At 42.8% G+C, this 24,114-nt stretch overlaps 1 protein-coding gene across 4 annotated transcripts in view; it reads right to left on the reverse strand.

The window, feature by feature from the left end:
• The window catches only part of LOC306777658 (LIM and calponin homology domains-containing protein 1-like), a 72,712-nt gene extending 50,450 nt beyond the window's left edge, over positions 1 to 22,262 (reverse strand). For all 4 annotated transcript variants that reach the window (XM_079268853.1, XM_079268852.1, XM_079268851.1 and 1 more), the window contains exon 1: positions 22,141 to 22,262. In XM_079268853.1, coding sequence (XP_079124979.1) covers positions 22,141 to 22,245 — 105 coding nt within the window. In that variant the 5' untranslated portion in view covers positions 22,246 to 22,262. The remainder of the gene's footprint in view (positions 1 to 22,140) is intronic.
• Positions 22,263 to 24,114: the final 1,852 nt, after the last annotated feature.

Consider the following 24,114-nt stretch of genomic DNA (forward strand, 5'->3'; position numbering starts at 1 on the left):
ATTCAACAAGCATTCAGCTATACGAGGCTATCATATCATTTTCTAAAAGAAAGCCAACGTGAGAGAAATTATATGTGGGGCAGAATGTTCCGCAAGCTTACCGGTCCCATGTGCCAACCACACGCTGCATTATGTTGAATTGTAGTCATGGAGAGCAGAACAAAAGGACCGGAAGACATAAATAAGTGTGCTGTTCAAGTGTGAAGAACAATCACTCTGAGCCAGATCACTGAAGACAGAAATTCCCGGGGCTATGAAACCCAACGTTGTTTGCAGAAACAACATTTAACGAGAACGCTAACAGATAACCAGAATGTTTACACTGTAAACAAGCTTTACAGTACACTGATGTTCATGTTGACACACGAGAGGAGGAATACAGCTCGGCTCCTTATCTCCTCTATATTTTCAGGTAACTAAAACAAACACTTTCTGCTGTTGCTTTCTCGTTTTAGCTTCAGAAAAGCAGAAATGCTTCTCAGGCGCATGGAGGACCCCGAGCGAGTCATCTGGTGAGGAGACCTGACACAACCCTGATGACTCATGTATTGCTCCGACTCAGCAAGACGCACTGGTCTCATCTGATCAAAAGACTGGGAGCTGTTGATATAGCATCTCATTGTTATGGAAGAAAGGCAGTGCTGTTTTTTTTTCTTCTTATTATGAAGGTTTAATATGACACCAAGTTGGTGCAGACAGAAGGATCAAACCCATGACCCTCACGTTACAGGACAGTTTCACCTACAGGCTACACACGACATGAAAAAATAGACTTCATTATAAATGACACAAGCATCCTTTGACACTTCCCTTTATATTAACACCATATAATACTTAGATTTTGATTAAAGCTCATTGTTAAGCGAGTTTGCCTGTAAGCGCTCCACAGTTACTTCTGCAGAAGAGAAGTGGTCCAAAAGACATTTAAATACATCTCGTATCAACAAAGAATTCCCCAGCAAAGTCACTGTAATGAGACAAACATTTGAAATAATAATAAAAGGAATCCCTTGTTAGTTACATGCTTAATTAGAAACCGTGCAATAACAGCGCTCTGGGGAATGCTGATCCGTCAGCCTGCAGGAACACATTTCCCCAGAGTGGAGCTGTTTTCAATGTCGCACCGTGGTCTCTGGAGACGAGCCCACTGCGTCACCTGATGAGCTCTGACTGAATGTCCGTCTGCTGTTTGTCTTCACACTGGAAATCTGGAGACCACCTGGAAGTTCGGCCCATACATTCTCTAAATTCAATGAGTCATCACAGACTTTTATTTTAATGGATGAAAAACGTGTCACTATTTTAGCACATGCAAAGAGCTAATTTAAGAAGAGACTTTGTCTCATGTTGCGTTTGAAACGTACATATCAAAGTGCTGATTGTCAGACCTCATTTAAAAGGTGCCCGATGCATCTTATCGTCATACAGCCCTATGACACCGCTTTCTAGCAGTGTTTGTAATCGTGATTATATCATCTCAAAGTCAGTCTTGTGCTGTTTACATACTGTGTTGTTCTTGTCAGGGCGGCAATTAATGATCTTCAGAAAAATCTAATTTCTTTGTAGACGGAGCCATTTGGAGACATAAAGTCTTAAACCGAAACAAAGTGAGTGGAGTTAGTTTCAAGCTAACATTTGGTGCCAACACAATTAAGCCAACCACTTTCCCAATTTACAGTATAAATGGGCAGGGAAATGAAGATTGTTCTCTTCAGTGATCAGCTCTCAGTCAAAGACAAAACATCAAGATACAAGCTGACCAAATGTGGCATCGTTCAGGTTTTGTTGAAAACGTATACTGTGCATGACTCGAGGCTGCACGATTATGGCCAAAATGAAAATCTTGATTTTAGGGACAAAACTGTTTTATTGCACTTCAACATTTAAATGAACAGAGCACAGCTTTCCCTTCAATGTTGTTCTACATTTCTGCTCATCAGCAAATCGTCATTCACAGTAAATCCCCTTGAAGCAAAATAAAATTGAACCGAAAATCAAATCAACAGAGCTTCACGTTGCGCTCCGTTCCTGCTGATAAACAACTCTTTGCGTCAAAATAAGACATAAAACAAGGTTCTTCTTCTGCTCCCTGACAAAGCAAGTAATATAAAGTAGATTACTCTTTAACTCTGGCCTGCATCTTTTTTTGCAAACTTTTTCAAAGGATGCCGCTTCAGGGTGCGCACACAGCGGCGTGGCAGCTCCCCAAAAGTGGAGCCAAAACATCTTGATCGCCCCCCTGGAGGCTTGCCGTTAGTTTAGGGAGCACTTGATTTGACATGCAGCAGAGTTTTCTGCAAGTGGACCACGGATTGTAAATGTCAATCATGTTCATTGAATGGTGTGAAGCCAAAATCGTGATAGTCGTAAATGTTCAATGAACTGTCCGGCCCTATAATGAGGGCTGACTGCGTCCGTCTCCTCATTGCATTGATCCAAGTTCTCTGGTGTTGATACTGATTCTGTCGGACCAGTGATCAAGATGAAATATAGTTGTCTGCAAGAGTTGTGTCACCTGCTCATGATTACAAGAAAACGTGCAGAGCATGCACAAATCGACACACCGGTCGTATTGAAATAAACCCTCCGTGACAGTAACTCCCAAAGACAAATGAGGGACTTGGAGTGCGAGAAGGTTTTCCTGACATGCTGGATTTTTGCCTCTCACTCCGACAGAGCGACAAATCAAACACTTCCCAAGAGAGAAGGGAGCCGTGTGACACATCGATGTCAACAATGCTTCAATGAGACGTTGAAAAGGGCAAATTACAAACCTGCTTCCTTGCGTCTCGCTCAGTAAGGCAGTGGACCCTAACGAACAAGCTACCGCTAATGTGCTGGTGACACATGTCATCCAAGTATGTTGTGAATCACCTTTAAAAAAGGTCCTGAAGCTGAAGGTGCATTCTTTCTCCTTCCAGCATCAATCAAACCTTAAATACATATTGTCAAGGACAGTTAAACACATGATGTCAATAGGGAACCATGCAAGCAATGCAGGCAAAGAACAATTCCTGCTCTTCAGCAGAGTATATTTTGAGAGATATTTTTTTCGTCCCAGGAAAGTCGTCCATGGAAAGTTACAAGTCAAAACATCCAACTATTGGCTGCATTACCAGCCAACTGCATTCTTAAAAAAGGGAAGTGGGACTTTAACCAACTCAACATATACTGCAGTCGTGGTTCTTGATCGTGGTGCGCTGCAATCGCATGGAGACGAACCCTACAGGAGGAATTAAGAGTTTATATTCATAAGATGCTGCCGAAATCATTCCAATCAATTCAATTCTATTCTGCTTGCTTCCAAACTTGTTTTCTTAAGAGCTTTAACCGTCTGAATTCCGACGCTCGGTCCTCTTCTGTATGCCTCCCGCTCCCCTCGACTCTCCATAAGCCCCTCTGATCAAACAAGTCACATTTCCTGCGACTAAAATGGCCTAGCCCTAAGCTAAACGTCAGTATTCCAGCCAGTCCGTCCCATTTCTACCCTGATTAGATGACGGAACAATGTTTGGGTTGTGGATTAACCCCGCTCCTGGCTTGGTGCGACTCACTTCCACCCCCATTCCCTCCCATGTTTTTCTCCCCCCCATTCTCTTCCAGGCTTGGCGGGGCCTTGAGCCCAAAACGAGGGAAAAGGAAGAAGTATCTGGCACGGTGATGGCTTGGCAGTTTTCAGGGATAAAAGGAGAGTGAAAGGGGGTTGTGCTAAAAAAAGGAAGGCGCAAAGTCTGACAAGGGTCACATGTGAAATAAGGTGCAGGACGAGAGGAAGGTTTTAGCTGCAGGGGGATGCTGACAGTTGTGACTTGTCTGCCAAGTCATTTACCCTCTCGGCATGCGAGTGTGTGTATGACTCACTTTATTCACGGCAACTTAATTCTATGGTGAGTTTCAGTCACTGGTGGGAAATTATCTGTGGCACTCTTTATTTTGGTGTGTTTACATGAAGAGTTTCCAAAATATCAGTATGCAAGAAATTCTAGAGAAAGCTAAACTCATCAGTGTCAGATCTTCTTTACCTTGTTAAAGTTTCCTGTATACAACACATTGGCCACGTTAACACAAAGGGGTGAGGTGTTTGCAGTTAACTAATATCTGTAAATGAGAAATAGTTCCTCCAACAGCTGAGAAAACACAGCATCAAAGGTATATAGATAATATATACATTATAGATGGATTCGTATTCATAACTGAAGAGTGTGATGCAAAATGAGCTGTTCATGCGTTTCTTCCTGTGTATTAAAAGGCCCGGCAGTGTGCTAGATTGAGGAGGCGTTGTGACTATTTCGTATCCTGCACATCTGCATCACAGCTTGGGCCTCTGGAACTTTGGAAACCCTCTGCTCTCTATGCAGTGCAGATCTGCTGAGGAAGGACTGCGGTGGAAGGAAAACTCAGTAACAATGTCCCTTCAGAGCACCAGGGAGACCAGTTGGGTGGGACTGGGACACACAGAGCTTCGATTGTGTCGCCCCACACTGGCTTGAAGAGTTGTGTGTGAGGGGGACTGGACCTTCAAATCCTTCTGCTCGATGCACACTTCGGGGTCTCCTAAACTTCCCTCGGCGGCACAAATGCCACCACTTCAATTTTAGCCATCACTCTGGGAGTGCAGTTACAAATCCCCACTCGACCAACAAAGCTCATCTCATACACAATTTCATTTTAGTGACACTAGACACAGGAAGTGAAAGTGAGAATGAATACATAAAAGAGTACTGCGGAAAGTTTAAGAAGAAAACATGGGGATTTTTCCCATGAAATGTAACAGGCAGATTGAAAACACTGTGTGAACAAGTAAAGCGCCAGTTCAACACTGTCATGCATGGATCATGATGCCCTTCCAACAACTGAGGCCTCCGGGTCCGTCTACGCAGACCAAAAACATCCAGACCGTGGTGGTTTTCCGATTTTACACGATAACCAACCCAAGTAGCTCACAGAAATACCTTTCCATACCACATATCCCATACCGACCAGGATTTTAGTGACAGCCCCCTACAGCTCTGTGAGATCAGAAACAAAGAGCCCCCGTGTTGACACCAGCTCTCTGAGCTAAGCTTCCTAAGCAGCGGGGCTTTTCCAGGGGCCTCCGCTGGTCTCCAATATCCTGCCTGCTACAGTTTCCGTGGGGCCGTGGGCAGCGTCCAGCCTGCAGCCAAACTGGGAGCTACAGTCAGTCAGTCAGTCAGTCAGTCAGTCAGTCAGTCAGTCAGTCAGTCAGTCATCATGATGCCAGTGTTGGATCAGTCAGGTTTAAAAAGACTAATAAAGCCAGCTAATAAACATGTCTACAATATCCAAGTAAATACAAGTTTGTCATGTAATTAGTGGATTTTCATGCAGCCTCAGAATTGCAACATGGTGAAAAACAAAAAATGCTAAAATCACCAATGACCGAGTGTTCACTTCAGGTCAAAACTGAGCTGTGTCATTCAGCTGATTCCCCTTTTCATTGCAGAGTACAGAAATCCCACCAAAGTCAGGGTACAACTTGTGTTCCTGGGAGTTTGATGGGAATAGTATCATCACGAGACCTCCCAATTGCTGCAGGTACCGGATTAGCATCACTGCTGCAATTATTCGAAATGACCGGATGTCCCCAGCTAATAATAATCCCATGGAAACAGGGCTTCAGCTTCGAGCTCATTGAAATTAGTGAAGTGTAGCCCAAGTGTTATTTTCTTGTCCACTGAGCGATATAAGATTTGGCACAATGTGCCTGTGAAGTGCACCATATCACAGTTTCCAGGCAACAGACGTTGAATTTTTAGTAAATACTAGAAGGATGATAAGAAGTAGATTCATCTTCATGCTGCCATTACAAGAGGGGGCGGCCTGTATACCAGCCAAAACACACAAAAAGCTTCTGAACTTTCAATGTGATAAGATTCTGTCCTCCGTAGTGTACATGTTCAGACATGCCCTCCTGTCTTCTCCTTACAAAGCTCCGTCCTAATCAGGAGCTTCACTGACATACTGTGTCGACACCGGAGCACTACGCGGGTCAATCAGCGCGTTTACAACGGCTTCTGCTCTCACAAGTGTGGGACACTCTTTGGCCAGCGGTGTAATCACGCTGAAACATCCACTTGAGACACAAATCAACACTGATTCTATTACAAATTGGTTTCCATCATAACGCCAACACGACAGCCTACTGGCATTCCCAAAATGCAAACGCAGTGGGAAGTTATCTGTGGTTCAATGTGCAGAAATGAATACAAAATAAATGAAGAAATGTTTTGACAATCCACAGACAAATGTGATTCAAATTGATTTAGTTTTCAAACAAATTTTCTAAACTTAAAGACATTTTCAAGTTTTTAACAACATACTATAGAAGCAGACTATAAATGTTGCTTTTTAGCAGTTTGATTAATTGGCGTTAATGCATTTTAGACACTTTAATTTCAGTTCAGGTGAACCAAATCCAAATGTGTTACCTGTATCCTTACATGTACTGTATTTGCAACACACAACCAATACCATGGAGTACAAAGATGAGTTAGCCCTGGATGCTGTTGGATTTATGTTGTCTCTGGAGGAAACTACAGGTGAGCGTGTCAGAAAAAGCTTCAATGACTTTACATTAAATATGATGCCACACTATGGACTCAAATTCTTAAACACGTAAGTGGAAGGGAAACAAATCCCTGTTCCTTGACAGTTTCCCTCTGTCACCCCTGGGAACATGAGTGTTTGTCAGTCCACGTTAGCACTGAGCTCCCCATTAGGAAGAGGAAGCACGGAGCCGGGCTGTTCCTACCCAAACGCTCAGAAATCCTGCCATTGTGCTTCTCCCCAGGGGTTCAGGGATTTTAAGAAGGAATTCCAGGAATGATAAAGTATCTTTCCAAAGAGAACTAAATAACAGACTTCACGGTCAAATTCTTTAGAGGTTGCAGTCGGGGTGAGATAAAGTGGACCACAATGTCACTAGCATTCTCTCAGTCCCCATAAAGCATTGGCACATTCTGTTCTCTATGTAATATTAGTATGAAACAGTTAATTAAGCTTTTGAAAATGTTGATTTTAAATGTTCTACTTCGGCTGCAAATAATTATTTGAAAAGAAGAAGAAAATGCCTCTAATGGTTTCGCAGTTTGTCCAACCAACAGTCCAAAACCTAAAGATATTAATATTATTATACATGGAAGACTAAGAAAACCATTGATGAACCAGTATTATATACATTTGTATTAATGTTGGTTTACAGTAGCACTAGAACAATGTTTCAAGTTGATGGACTAATCGATTGATTGCCTAATCGTCTCAGCTCTACACTGTACAACAATACAGTAAATGTACAGCTTTGACATTCAGGTATTAGTACTTCCATCATATTCATACCTGTGTGTCAATATTGTAGAATCAACGGTTCTGGGATAACTAGAGTAAGGTAAAAGTTAAATGTGATTTATATTATTTGATTTGAAGCAACTATTTGATTTGTTTATTCTGAAATGGGTGCAGGTTGGTTTAAGGTGCATGTACCAGATCCTCCAGGAATTTATCAAAAATCACACCTTTCCAGAGAGAGAACATATTTTCACTGAGAAAAAGAGGTGAGCTGCATGAAGACACACACAAGTGCTGCCAGGTTGCTAACTGACTGAATGAATCCCTGGACCAGATGGAAAAAGTGACTTCAGGGTGGACACTACTCTACTCTCCTCGGGCGACGGGTGAGGTGCAGTGAAGCGGTGCACGAGCAGAAAGGTAGATGAAAAGTAAGTGTGACCGTGATGCGAGTGTCACAAAAGAGCTGATGTCAACCAAAGTCTAAGTGCCCGTTAACAGCTCACATAGCCAGACCTTTCTCCAGAGCGCTGTAACGAGAGCCTTGTAAAAGTCTTGCTCCACACATTATCATTCTGGTAAAGGTGAATAAAGAGAAAAACACTCGGGTTTATTCGCGTTTCTTTAAACCAATCCCAATCATCATGGGACGCACTAAATACAAGAGGCAGTGACAGAAGAGAATGGAGAACGATGCAACCAATGGTGGGTTTATACTCACAGTCTACATCCTGTGAGTGAGTCTACTGAGTGAACACGATGAACCGCTACACAGAACCTGAGGGTTATATTCTGTAATATTCTTACAAAAATGTGAATAAAGCAGGTCCAAAGAACACAGCATTGTGGGATTGTGAGCTAAACCCGAAAAAGCTAAAATCCGTTAACATGTAATACTTCTTCGAAGCCGATTTTAAGAGGAATTTGGTTAAGATCAAGCTCTGATTTCCAGTGTAGGATGACGTAAACCTACACTGTGCTACATAGTAGCCCCTACTTAGTCATATTACTCATAATGCCCACACACACACACACACACACACACACACACACACACACACACACGCCTGTACAATCCGAGATGGACTGATGACTGATCAGGTCGGGAACTAAGGATTAACATTCGTGTAGGAAATAAGCTTTGCAAACTAAGTCGAGGAAGAAAAATGTGTGGAGGTTCATTATTGAAGCTTAGGCTTTGTTCACATTCCATAAGTTGCTTATCCTCGATTTGAATAATGATATCAAAATATCAAATATTATATAATGTGATTATTAAAAATGATTATATCACTGAAAACATTACCAGCATATTGCTTCGTGAGTGCACAATGTGAAAATGACATCAAGTGTGAAGAATGTGTTGGTTTATGCGAGTTCACAGATATGATCTTAATATTCTTAAAACAAGGAAATGTAATAACAGTAGAAGTATTCCATGTTTGTTTAATACTCTGTTAGATTAGATCAACCAGACAAAAACAAAGAGGGTAAAACTTAGTTTCAATCATTCTGTTCACCACTTTGATTGCTTTATCATAGCAACATATCATTTCAATAACAGCTGATAAGAGAAACAATTTGACATCCTTACAGTTATCAATCGGTTACGTCTGCTGGATCCTAGCTGTTGGTTTTGCGATCGTTCAACCCGTCTTGTTCTCAAGATTAGTGAATTCCTAGAAAGCCTTTCAACAACCCCCAGAGAGGGATCAGGACCTTTTTGCTTTCAGCTCTGATCTGATCTACACGTGAAGACGGGAAAAGCAACACCATAGAAAGAGTGACAGACATTAGTACCAGAGATGAGAGAGTAGAAAGGTTTCAGTTCCAAGTCATTTCACTAGTTCATCTTCACACAGGTAGCCGGCCCAGTTATGCCGATAGTGGCTTAGTGTTGAGGACCAAAGGTAAGCTGGATCTGCTGTGTAATGCAGCCCTTTGGGGTGCAGAATTTGGTCCGATTTGGGCTGAGTTCTCAGACTAGTTTAAGGGTCCGGTGCACGTTGGACCAATTCCGGTGGCTAATGTACTGTATCTAGAGTCTGGCACCGAGGCAAGCTGGATTTACTCCAGTTTGCTGAATTTCAATGTAGAACTGAATTTATACATGAAAACAATAACAAAACGTGATGCTAAATTTCCATACTGGGGCCACTAATGTTTGATTCCATCTTCCCCAAATTGATGTACAGTACATCACCAATAACTGCTTCTTTAGTCGTGATAAATTGGAGACTTTAAACTTCCAGAATGCCAACATTACAAGCAACCTATAGCAAGAATTTTAAAAAGGTCACAGTGTCGGGGGAATACATGCAGAGATTTGGCTTGGGAACCAGAAGGTCGCCGGTTAAAATGCCCGTACAGACTTAGTATGGGGTGTGGACTAATGACTGGCCAGTTGGCCTCCTGGGCACTGCTGAGATGCCCTTGAGCACTACCTCGTTTGAATTACCTTTACGTAAATCTCTTTGTGTTGATTGACAAACAAAGCATCTGAAAGAAGATTCATGCATCTCTTTACGGATTTCTAAGTTGGACTCGGGCCACCCAGGGGAGCGGTCATGGTCAACCCCCAAAAGGAGGGCGGTGCAGCTGGCTAGATTAGTCAGGATTAGACTTGATCCTTTGCTACCAGCAACCTGATGATGATTACAGCACTCAAGAGACCGGTACTGTAAGCCAAGTCATTCCATGGTAGGTATTTAGTTGACACTCTTAACTAGAGAGACCTGCAGTAAGTTAACTGTTAAGAGTTCTGGTCTACGACACTCCACCAGGAATACTGAATAAACAGCCACCGTACTGGATCAAATGAATCTGTTGGTGAAGCAGTAGGTGCAGTGGGCTATGTTGCATTCAACATAACACAAAATAGGAAAACAACAACAACAACAACAACAACAAAAGGAGCCCGTTTAGACAGCATAAACAGGACTGAATTTGGCCAGTTGGCTCCTTATCACTGATCTGACATGCTTTCTTGCAGTGTGTATATTAGGTTTGGACTTCAATGAGAATTGCTAAATGCCCTGTCACAGTTAAATTGTGGCCAGCACTTGACAAACAGCCTCCCGGAATTGCAGGAGCTGGCGGTGGTTCAGGCCTGATGGAGCCTGCGGAGACCTCTGCCTGCTGCCGTCGCCACGCACAGGCCGACCGGCTGCAGTCTGGGAGAACAGGACTACTGTACAAGTCAAACATTTGCCATTCAGCGGATGCTTTTATCCTCTTCACTACAGTGGCTGCTTGTGTTTTCAGTGGAAAGCTGAACCCTTGCTGAACCCAGTGCCAGGCTGTAGCCACTGAGCTACAAACAATTGATTCCTGAAAGTTAGTTTAAAAGTGCTTGCCAGACTTGTAGCCAGCCATCAGCATGTGGTTGCCAAAGCTGACAGAAGGGTTGCTATATTTTTACTGTTTGTAAGTGGTGCAATGATGGTTCTGAGTAATTATGTCAATATTGTGGAGGAAAACATTTCTTGTCTCTTTCTTTCCTTCTGTCACAAACAAACAAAAAGCTGCATTACATGTGTTTCACTCATTGACTCAAAAAACAACAAAATCATTAGTCTCGGCTACAAATTGGCAAGAGTAGGTCAATGCCTGTTTAAGATGCATGTTTGTTTGAAAAAGGGCCTCTTGCCTCTTGCTTGGTTCCCAGTGTTGCTGCTCACAACGTGATGGTGGTGTCCATCTCCTCAGATTTTAATCAATGCGTTTTGAGTTTCTACACAGCAGGTGGAGCCATTTTTGGACTGAGTCAAGGTGTTTGTATTCTTCTTTTAATGATCACTCAATTCTTCTTCTGCTCAGCTCACTTGTTATTGCTGCCTGTAGTGTCGTAACACATACACTTCATGCTCACTAGTGACGCCTTTGACAGATGGATAGTTGGAAAAGCTCAAATCTGCTGACAGAGCAAAGGTTTTACTCTCATTCTTATGAAAAGATATCCAATAAATGATGAATCTCGTTAAACTCCACATCACAAACCAAGTTGTGAGAATCTACATTTAGGTCTTGATAGCTTCACATGTTTGAGTTGTATTTATTCCTCTAAGTTAATAGATTTCTCAGCTCACTTTTCAGTCTCAGAAGCTAACTAATGTATCTATAGTGTTATGTAGGTTTCATTCTAATGTTGTGCATAGATGCTAAATTATGGTACGACTTTCAAATCAGAAGAGCAAGCATGAAAAACAAAACGTGAGAAAAAGAAAGAAAGCAGACGCTTATTCTCATGCAAATAACAGCTGATGATTTTAGCTGAATACTAACACTGAAGAGACAGGAAGCAGAAACATGCATCTCATCAATCCACTATTAGATCCTTACATCTTAAACCAAGAGTTATTCTATTTAAATACACTTTTTCCAATAAACTTCTTGAAAGACCACATGAAAGACTTTGTTTTTTTTAAACACACTTATAGCATTATGGAGTAGAATCCTAGACTGCAGTTACAGATGAATCCCCCTCTGAAAAGAGAGAAATACACGAGTGACAGCAGTGCTGCATCATGCAGCTCTCTCCAGACAAATGCCAGTCAGCTGAGAGACAATTGTGTCACTTTCCAGAGTGTGGTGACAGCATGCATTGTTGTTGGGGAGGACGACCAGCTGGGGAGCTCTGTGAGTGTGTGTGTGTGTGTGTGTGTGTGTGTGTGTGTGTGTGTGTGTGTGTGTGTGTGTGTGTGTGTGTTTGAATGGGATGAGGATTAAGGGGCTCAGGAATGTCAGAGTGTGTGTGCATAGAATCATGTGTATGAGACTGTGTGTGACAACGAAAGGCATCCCACTCAGTCCTAAAAGCCTCCATTCATGGCGAACGTGAGTCCTCTGGTTCTCTGCAGTGCAAAAAAAAACACTGAGACTTTTATCTCACATGTAAACAATTGCTTGAAACAGAAAATATCTTATTTAAATAACGGTCTGAAACAAGGCAAGAGCTGAGGTCACCTTCCTGATTAAAAATAGTCACTTTTCATCCTCAAAATGATGATGAATTTAACACAAACACAGATATCACCCAGCTGAACATTGATCAACAATCAAATGTGCATTTCAGGCAAAGATAAAGTAAGAAGCTATAAAATGAAATACATGCACATTGATTCTGACACCCAACAACATAGCAAGGCAACGTTTTGAATGCTAAACTTTAGCCCAGAACTCTGAGGTGTTCGTGTTTGCCTCCAGCTCACACGATGATGTAATCATGACATCGGCAGTAAACGGGTCAATTTGAATCAGTCAGCCTGCCATCCAGTGCAAGGTTGCACTTGCTCCCTCGACAGTCAGAAAGAGTCCAGCTCCCCAGTGCGCCAAACTCAGGAAACTAGGAAACCAGCTCAGCTTGCATGACCCAATTAGAACATATCCCCTGGACGGTGGAGGAACATCGGTCTCTGTCCTATCCATCAAACAGTCCCATATGCCAGCTAAGAAGAGCTCCAAATGCTGCAAGATACAGGACGGAAGTGTGAGTAACACCTGTTGTGTTTTTAGGATTGCTCATGCTCTTTTATCACACATACGCCAGATACATAAGACTGTTGGGCACTGAAGAAGCTCAGCAGATGTGCGATGAGGACAGCACACTATTCACTGAAAGGTCTTTGCTGGAGGACTGAAGAGTCATGCACATTTGAGAAAGATTTCAAATTAGGCTAAGAACTTGAACCTTTAGGTCAAAAGCCCACTAAACAAATCAATAAATCTGAGTTGAATGGGAGGCATGCTCAGCGGCCCACATTGCCTTTGAATAAGGGCAATCAAGAGAGTGATGGCAGATTACAGGACAGAGGAGGCACAGCCTGTAATTATGGAAAAGATCAGAGAATACTTGACGGATGAGATGAGAAAATGTGGAGGAAGTGAAGTATTTTGTGGATTTTAAACGATCAACGAGCAATGGTGGTCATGGTGACTGTACAGAGCAGGTATGGTTATGTTCACCCTGTATCTACTCCACAACACCAGTGTTGAATATTTTAAGAATCACTTGATTCATTTTTAAGCAGACAGGAAGGAGAACACTTCTATGGAGTTGTGTGTTTCAAGGTTTGTGGCTGCTGCCTGATGAAAAGGAGTAAAACTTAAAACATCTTTCATATTAATAGTTCGTTCAAAGGAGCATTATTAAGTGGAAACAACTCCAGGGCTTTTCGGACATGCTGTGGCTTTCGTGATGAAGCAGCACAGACGACATCATAAATTGTAATTCAAGAGTGCCTTGCAGTGGCTTTGATTCTTTTCTTTAAAAGAAATTGTTAACGGCAACGTCTTAATTGAAGCAGCTGCGGTCAGCGCGGAAACCAACAGAACGGAGGTTTCTCCGGCTCATTAGCTTTCATTATTTTCCACTTGAATGTCTCATCATTATAGTGGAAGAAGATCTCATTTTCTTTAGATTCAGGGTGTGCGGAGAGCCCGACCTCGAGCTTGTCAACACCCTGTTGGACGCCAACAAGTACGACCAAAGAAAAAAACGAATTCAGACAAAAAGGCAGATACAAACGGGAAAGGACAGAAAGTTACTGAGAGTGAGGTACACGTAAACATTCATATTGCAATCTTCTGCCTATTCTACTGTTATTATCAGTCTTTTTGGATAAAGGGTTTCTGATCATGCTTGTTAAACGCCTAACCTCCCAGGCCTCACAGTAATGATGTGCCGTCAACATCTGTCGGTTATGTTTGTCTTCAGCGAGAGCATCAGCTGCACTGGCTAGTGTGGTAAATCACAACAATAGTTACCAGCTTCCCTGCAGAGAGTGGCTGTGCAGCCCTGGCACAGAGCCAGCTGTACCTCCTCCACTGTGGTGCTTATTGTGTGTGTGTGTGTGTGTGTGTGTGTGTGTGTGTGCGCGTGTGTGTCGCACTGCAGTTTGAGTGCCAGGCTGCCTTGCTCTCTCTCTCCTCCTTGAAAGCTCCTTTTCTCTTTCAGCGCATGAACACACAGACCTGACAGTTGAACAAGATGAATATGTTCACCTTGTCACAGACAGACTTGGAACATCGGGCACTAACAGACACACACACACACACACACACACACACACACACACACACACACACACACACACACACACACACACACAAAGCCAGAAAGTCAACGGGACGTCCAGACTGAGCAGCTGATATTCTCGGTGCTCTGCTGGATGTTACAGAACTCCATCTTTCTATTGCTACAACTTGTCCAGTTTCGGATCCAGCTGGGCTATAGGCTATCCCAGCATGCATCCTGGACAGGTAGGTATATCATGTATATCACAGGGGGTAACATGTAATTATGTAATATTTGGGGTGGCACTGTGTAAACTCAAATAAATGCATCATGTGACACAAGAATCGGCCAATCCGCGCCAGTTAGCCAGTCGGTCTTAAATCTGTTCTTAAACCCACAGATAAATAAAGGGCTGTTTTAGGAAACCCATCAACTACTCACCCTAACAAAGATGATTTCTTAAAGAATACTGTTGTGTGTGATAAGTTGTCATCAACCTAACTGGATAAAGTTGCTTTCACGTTGCCTCGTGCTCTGCTTTATTTGAATAGATTTGATTGTAAAAATGAAGTACCTGCAGATTTTACTCGATAAGTTGAGCCATTTGAGTTCTCTTTTCCTTCCTGCTTCAAGAGGAGCACCTATCTTATGTGTGTCTAGTTTGGCAGGTATAGCTTTCAAATATCCACTTTGCTGTTATTGGAAGTGAACAGCAGCCAAAAAACCCCACTGCTTCATTTGAAAGCTCCTTGAGATGAAGGACGTTACGCAAGTCGGCTACAGGCAGGACACACATGAACACCAGACGATCAGTGACTCAGCAGTCAAGTTCAGAAAGTATGAAAACAAAACAGAAACTGTGGTCATTATTTGTCTAAATGTCACCGCCGATATGAGACTGGATCTCCAGAACAATATGCAATAACCTTAAGTGGATTCATGTTGCTTCAGTGACATGAATGAACACAAATGTTCAGACGTGCAAACACAGTGGAGAGGGGGGGGGGGGGGCTAATCTCCCATCGTCTTTGGTAATCCACCACATGAACACCTCTCAACCCAAACGTGCGTGTGTTCATAAAGACCCATCTGGACCCAGACTGGCAGACATTTGCTGACAAGTGCATTATTGTTGTTTACTACGTGGGGTTTTTGCTCTCTTAACACACTGTCCAAATCATCCAATCACCCAATGTTGTGTTGCACTTGTTTCAGCTCCAGCTCAGCTGAGCAGAACGTGGACGGTTATGTTGTGACTTGTTCTATCAATAGAGCTGTGGACGCTTTAATGTAGATGTATGACAAGCCACGACAACTGTGGCCAATCAAGCTTATTCAACAAGCATGTGGAGTCCTTCATGCCGTAAAACATCTAAAAAGTATTTTCAGGATCGTGATTAGCAGCATGCTGCTAAACGTAACACTCTCCCCTGAGGGATCCATGAAAGATAGACTTCACATCAGTCTATAGCTTAACATTGCAACCCACCATCTTGTAAACACAATCTTTGCTTACTTTGCTTGTGAAATTTGCATGAATCAGACTCATTATCCAATTTGTCCAAATTGCTTAAAAATGACATTACGTAACCATAAACACACTGACGGCAGATGTCGTACAATGTGCTGTGAATGCAGAGAAACAAAATGAAAGACTTGTTTCTCGGCATGAAATGAAATCATGTTTCAACTTAATTCTCATCCCGGAATAAAACACTAAACTCTGTACTCATCGTTCACGATGCACAAGGAGAAGAGGGGGGGGGTCATGGACCATGGACCTCCAGTTCATCGGAGCACTAAGGTGAGTGAAGGGGACGTCCTCAATCCAGCCTAAACCCTTCACTGACAGACATTTCCTTCTAAAAGCACACTCGTCCTTGGCTTGTAGTCACAGCGGTGCATCTCATGCACTTTGATAATAACTGACGAGACATCCCAGCACTGAACACATCAGTGGACTCGAGAACGACAATGCCCCCAAACTGGGAATGACATCATGGATGAGTTCAGAGGAGACGATAGATCTTTCTAAGCACACGGCGCCAGCTTCCCAAAACAGCCCCGGGCCAAGAACAGAGAGGTGTGCTGTGCTGCAATACATTTCTCAGGTTCTGTTGCCGTCATGGGATCCAACGAGGAAAAAGAGCCTTTACGAGCGCTGATTCAGAACATGAACATTGTATAGTGCTGGTATGAACGTGTCACTCGAGGACATTTTGTCAGACAAACAGCTGTTGATGGATTCGCATCATTACTGTAAGATTGACCGTGTGATCTTTTTGGTCAGGGGTCTGTTTCACTGAACAGGCTATCATGGTGAGAATCAGACCGGAGACAAAGGTTTCCTCATGAGTATCCATCAATAGTGTGTGTGCAGCAAAAAACAACATGTACTTCAAAAAGCACCATTGAGTATCTGATCACGATTGCAAAAACAACGACAAAAGCTCATTAATATTAAGCCAATTAGAACTCCAGTACGTGTCGGCTTTAACAAGCCTCCACTTTAAACACAGGAGTTCAAGCATGTCGATTATCTGGTGCCCGACTTTAAAGTGCCGATTACTAAAACATCAAAACAATTCCATATTTCAAAAGGGTTTGAAAAGCAGAAATTTAAATATTAAATTATTTCTCTCAATGAAAACTACCTTCCGATTGTTCTGTTCCACACAACGTTCAAACAGAAAATCAATCAACCAGATCACAAAACCATGACCTCGTGTTATATTATTGGCACAATATACAACCGCTATTCAAATGACTGGTTTTGCAAAGAAACTTTAAATACATCTTACACAGAACAAAGCATCTGGAAGTGTGGAGATATGACATATTGCCCTCACAATGTGTGAGGATCATCATCATCAGTGTTTAAAACTCTTTGGGTTCTTTGCACCTCTTTGGCCCATTTGCTTGGCTCGGCTCATCGTTTCCTGGCACCTTAACTCAAAGTTTCCGTAGCAAACCGCAGGAGCCGTCATCAAGTCTCAGCCCGTTTGGCACTTTAACCTCATAAACTGCGTCTCATTCCAGACTGATTAGGTTGGTCCCAATTGTACTTATTGCACCGATGCATGGTGATTGATTGAAAGCTGTTTGTTTGGCAACATAGTCTAGTCTAGTGTCTATTGGATGTCTTCCGTTGCCCCTTTTCACAGGACTTACTAGCGGATTTCAGGATGCAAAGAATAAACACACAACCCCTATTTGTGTGTCGACTCCTATATACACATTACAACACTGCACACATACTAAAACCACTCGTACCTCAAGTATCCTGATGAAATACTTTGTGCGGACTGAAACACTGAATGAGGATTAATCCCCTAGTGACATGGATCCGTCTGGTGATTTGTCTGTCGAGTACAATGATATCACTGGACTGATATCAGCCATTGACATGTAGATGATATCACCCTCCCTTTCAGGCTGGTCACAATGGAACTTTCTGTTATTCACAGCCCCCTAAACATGCCAAGACTTGGACAGGAGGAGGTGGGGATCCAGGGTTACAGAGAAAGAGACAAAGCAGAACCAACAGAGAGGAGACGCAGAACTAGTTGAGACAAGCTCTGGAAGACATCTTGACAAGAAAAATGATTTACAAATTCATGACACACGATTAAATCCAGCAAGAAGATCATCGTCTGGCAAATAAACAGCCATTTCCAAAACCAATGAAGCAGTCAGATAACCTCATTGGGTTGCTGTTCATGCACACAGCCTGTGGCTATGTGACACAAATCAATCATCCTCATCAAAGGGGCCAGTCGGGCTCTTGTGAAGATCACAGGAGCTTAAACACCGTCATTAGTGACGAGCTGGTGAGAGGAAGCGGCAGACACAGGAAGTAATGAGTGCAGGTGTGAGCGCTTCTTCAATGCGTTGGCTTTTACAGACGGGGCCCTTTGTTGCCATTTGTCTGAGCTCGGCTCCCATGGTGACACATTTAAGTGGATTTAAATTAAAAGTGGATGACAGGAGAAATGTGACCAACTGTGATTGGTCGGCCATGGCTGCTCCTGTTCTCTGAATGCTGGTAGAGACAGTTAACAGCGAAGAAAACAGGAAGCAAGTTGAAGATGAAGTTATCTTTCCTTTCAGCGACACTAAATGAATCAACATGTTCTCAGGCCATATCCACACTAGGCCGTGTCTCGTTGGATGCAGAGTTCTCAAATAGAACCGATCTCCGTCCACACGGGAGTTTTCAGCATTATTGGAGCATCCACACGGCAGCCTTCGAAGGCGGACAGCACATGACCATTAACGTACACTGGGCATGCGCGTGATGGTGTAAACAGGAAGTGGATTGCTTGCTTAGTTAAAAAAAAAAATATGAGTGGAATAAAGTAGTCTAACAATGAAAGGTTGTATTTGATACTTAAGATCTTCCTCTATAAACTCAAACAGACAGTTCGTGGAAAGTTTTAGAAGTTTTATTTTTCAGACGTAGTTACAGCGCTGCGGGTCTCTCTCTCTCTCTCTCTCTCTCTCTCTCTCACTTCAACTTTACTTTAAAATCAACACTTACGCGGAAACGTTTACTCGATTATGGTCCATAAATGTGGTCAACACACGTCGATCACTCGCTTCCATGTGTTGTTGTCGTGGGGGCTGATGAATGTAACGTTAGCGCCATTGGGGTATTCCTTCATGAGATACGGCATCAGGGGATAAGCTGGGTCACCCAGCAGAAAAAACAGGGACATCATCTTCGCCCTCCATCAATTCTTTAGGGCATTTGCTCCATCTTTTAGGGCACAACATCATGCAACAGGTCCGACTCGCTAGCTTCTAAGCTAATTTTAACATTACCGCCAATGGGGAAATGCTCACCGTGATTAGCATTAGCGAATATAATATATCTTCGTACATATTTTCATGAAGAAATACTTGCAGACTGAGGTCTCTCAAGGCTACCAAACGGAAAAAGTAAAACGAATCAGCGTCGATCACTCGTCTCTCACTAGTTTCCTCTGTGTTGTATGTTTGTAGCTGTAGCTCTGAATAGCATTTATTGCTAACTGTAGCTTCAGACAGCCGCTCCGTGGGGGCTGATCGCCGATGGTCAAGCAGCTCGCTCATCGCTCGAAGAACAGCTCGCCTCCTCCGCATGTAGGCATTAGCAGCATTGTAAAATGACGAATTTAACTCCACAATAGCTGCTACTACAGACAACAAAGCAAGCAAGGCTTGCCATTCGTTATCCATGTTGAAATGAATCGCTGCTGGTCGCCCGGCTGTTTTGTTTTCTTCCGGGTACGGGTCACGTGATAGTGAGTGTGACGAATCAGGGACGGAGACGTCATGGCTGGTAATAACCAATCCAGTAGCGAGCACGGGTGTGGGCTCATTTTTTCTAACAGACATCCGTATCCGACGTCTACACTGAACCAAAACCCCGGGGTTCTCAAATACCTCCAACCTCGGCGGAGTTTTCAGGTTCCTCCGTTAAGGCTGCTCCAAAACGCCGGCGTGGTGTGGCTGCTCAGTGTAAACGTAGCAAAACTGGACTAGTGTGGATATAGCCTCAATCTAGCAAAGCCGTTTCAGAGCAAACCCTTCTGTGAGTGAAAGAACATGAACACGATTACTTCTTTGTGATTGCACGGAAATAGATGCTCGGAAACGATTTGTGATCTAACTTGCAAAGCCAATTACTGTGCAAACCATCCCATCTCTGCTGTGTATCGCAACAGGTGTGAAGAACTTCTTAAGACAACAAATGTCTGACACAGTCCTTTACTATGACGGTGGTGCTATGCTAAGCTACAGGGTGAAATCCTACGCTGAACTGCAGTTTCTACTCCGGATGCAACGGTGACAGGACCACCAGGCCACGTTCACAGAGAGGCATAAACCTGGTTTTCAACAGGACTCTTAAGGGTGTGTGTGTGTGTGGTTAGCAAATCCAGAGCAGAGTTCCAATTATCGTCAACTGCCATAACAAACCAGATTTAAGAGTAACTGCTGTGGGTTATTAAAATCATGCCAAATACACGTAGTTTAAACAGGCCCTAAATTAGCACGATGAAGTAATCAAACGTGCCTTTGCAAAGACCCGTTAATGTTATCTGGTTGTTTTTTTACAGTGTATGTTTCAGTATAAGATGGGCAGCCGTTGTTTAAGAATGGCACACCTGTAGAAGGTCAGAAGATAGAGTTGGGCCTTTGCAATCAAGAATTTAATATTGCACTTATAGATCTTTGACGCAAACAGTTACGATGACAAACTTAAAAAGGAACAAACGAGAGGACAATGATCGAGGATGTATGGCTGAAGAAGTGAACTCAGTCCAGTGGTTTTATTCCCGACGATAAATGACAAATGGGAGACCTGTCGTTATAAGCTCTCACCTCGAGTCCTGACACCATATATGACACAGCATGTGACTAAATGAATTGAATAAGAAGCCGTCAAACATTAACCGCTGCTAATGCCGACTGAAGCTTTGTGTTGTTCCACACATCCAGGATCCAGTAACCTGTCCCTGGTTCCCTGAGGTGACCAGGTGTGGATGGGTAATGAAACCAGTCCCCGCTGGGTTAGGGTGACAAAAGAACCACACAGGAAAGGTATCAGTTCACTGCTGTCTTCTGAGCTCTTGGTCCTGATCTGCCTCAGAGATTCTAGGTCAGTGCTGGCTTTTTAAAGACTTGATATGGGCCTCCAAGGAGTTTGGTGCTGCTAAATAGGTCTGTAATGGCTGCTGACACTCTTCAAGAGGATCTGTCATTTTCAATACTAATCTGAGATATGGTACACTTTGATTAGTTAGAAAAAACTCTTCATATATAGAAATGTTGTAATTGTCTTCTTGGTGGTACAGAGACAGTCAGCCAAGTCACAGCAGTGAGACATGCATTAAATAAAGAACTATACATGATGGGTGGAAACGTTTGGCCAATACAAGTGCAGAGTGGGAGCTATTGACAAAGACATAATGAAACATGCAGGGGTTCAACAGTTCAGTTTAGATGCTGCAACCCACAGCCCCATACTCCTCGTCCACGCCCCTGCTACACTGAACCGTTCACTACGTGCCACAGCGAGCTTCAGATCACTTTGTGAAGCCTTTATGTAAACCTGCAGAGCTGCGACTGCATTCCACCGACGTGCAACAAATAACCGGCCGGTCGCGAGGACAGCTCGCTGCAGGATGACACAGTCAGACGCCATGGAGGGCAGGCAAGTGTCGTGATTGAAAATGCTCCCATACAAAACCTCGTTTGTGTGATTATTGTTCACCAGGCTGGGCTCTCAATGAGGCAAAAAAAAAAAATCCATTCCACATGATGCATTCTTTGTTTTCAGCCAAACACGCACCAGGCCCCACAGCTACTGTACAATGAGCCCCACCAAGAACAACTGAACGCCTGCTGCAACATTCAGGAGGGTCGAGTACAACTATGTGCAGTATCATACATTACTGTAGTAAGGCTCCATCTGTAGAGATCAAGCATGAAGGTTTCTATTTTGAGGGTTTTAATGTAGTTTTCATTGGGATTCAGTCAGAAGTTATAGGAATGTGATATTGCAGAAGACTAAAATACCAATAAATTAAATATATTCACGAAAAATGCAAGGAATATCTTATCAGAAATAAGTCATATAACTGCAGTTTGAGTCACCTTTCAACAGGTGACGAGGCAATAAATTCAAACTGCAGATTATAGGAGAAGGCGCTGCAGATACCGGCTGCAAGACCAGTAATCAGGGCCACGCGACAATACAACAAAACACCTGCGCGAGAAGGGAAGCGAAGTTAAAACAGCATTCATAACTCTGTTAAGTGCTCCGCGTGACTCACCTCTATCCATTCCTGCGCCTCCTGGAACGCGGAGTCAGCGGCCGACTCCTCTGTCACAGGGTGATGCTGATGAGACTGTCCGATGTCTGCAACCGGACTGGCCATTGGCGAAGAAGCTCTGCTCTCCAAGTATTAAAGCTTGTAAAAAAATAATAAAAAGGTGTGAAAAGCAGCTCAGTGCCGCGTTATTCCACCGAAAAATAGACGTGAATTATGTCGGTCGGTTGTGTTGCAGCAGCAGCAGCACCGGCGAGGCGAACGAACCAGTTGCTGCTCCACAGTGTCGCTCCTGTTGGGAGTCTGTAGGCAGAACAACCAGAGTCAAGTCAGCCAGTCACCCATATCGCTTCCGGTTAGACCGTTCAAAATAAAAGCGTAGGAACATACTTTCACAATAGAGGGGGATTCAAATATAACACAATAATATTTCGGGAATTAATGCAGTAACAAGAAACCCTTGCTGTCACACACATTCAAATAATTTCAGCATCTAACGTAACGTCAGGCCATCTAACCAATTGTCATATTCCTTCAAGTTAGTGTATGTTGCTTAAATATAAAGATATCAGTTAACCTACCGCTGGTTTTGAAGACATTTGCAGATTCTTCAAAGACTCATTTATTCAATTGAAATAAAAATGCTTCCACTCGCTACTGTTGCAACTCTCAAAACTAAAGGCCGATGGAAACCGGAAGTGAATGTCTTTTTTTGGCGCTAAAAAAAATGAACAAAACAAGACAGGTGACCGGCAATTGCTTAGGACATTATTAACTCATTGTTCAATAAATAATAAACACTAGAAAATACGATTAATATATTTTACTATTTCTTTGTTTTATAATCTAAAGTAATTTCATCATTCACAAATTGTTGTCAGTGTTATTACTGCTCATTGGCATCCACTCCACCAACCATTTGTTTAGGCTCTTATTTTGGTTGCAAAATCGCCTTACTTCCGGTATTAATCTAGCTGCAGCTGGCTAACTTGATGCATCCGGACCGACAGGACTTGCACACCGCAGTATGATCCGCTCCAATGGCCAGAAATACACAGAGCAGCGCGACGCCACCACCATCCAATGAGGGCAGCAACACACTGGGGATCTCACACCCATTTCAACGATATGGGGCAACTTTGAGAGCATTAAGTTCACTGATTTAGAGCAAAGGCACCAAAAAGGAAAGAGCCGAATCATAACTCCAGTCATTGATCATTATGAGGCAATTAACACAGATACTATTTAGAATTATTATTTTTATATGAATTTTAATCATAACAAATACATCTAATTACATTTTGCAAATAAAAGTTTTACAGGTTTCCCTCGACCAGGCCAATAAACAAAAAGTTGAATTGGCAGACCTAATGAAACAGTGGAAATGGCTAAGGTGGGAAAACTTTTCTAATTAGCCCCATTTATTTAGCCCCATTTATTAAGTCTTAAAGACAGCCCCTAAACCTCATGTTGAATTACAAAATGTCTTGGACGGTGCAGGGAACTTGCACTTGAAGCCCAGGGAACATTTATTTAAAAATATGTAACCTGAAATTAAAAATGGATATCTCCCCTGCTGAAAACATGGTCAATTGTGTTTGCTGAAGTGCACAGCCAAGCCAGATATACTGTTGATTACAATCAAGTGTTTTGCCCCCTGTAGTCTCCTTAAGTCTTTATAAAGACATTTCTGACAGTATTTAATAAAGTATATGCCCTCTGTGGTCAATGAGATTATACAAAACCAGCTTCCATAATAAATCAAGACAATCAGGGATGTTTCGCAAAAGGAGAGGCCACACACAAACAATTTCAACATGTCTTAAGCACAATACAAAATATTAAAAAACATTAGTTTATGAAACTGTATCTGAGGTTTGATGACCACCAGTGGCGGCTGGTGGAACATGTTCTAGGTAGGGCCATCCTAGCAATTTCAGCAAACATCCCAGTAAATTAAGCTATGATGAGTTTCAC

Source organism: Melanostigma gelatinosum (genome assembly GCF_949748355.1).
Source record: "Melanostigma gelatinosum genome assembly, chromosome: 5".
Lineage (NCBI taxonomy): Eukaryota > Metazoa > Chordata > Actinopteri > Perciformes > Zoarcidae > Melanostigma > Melanostigma gelatinosum.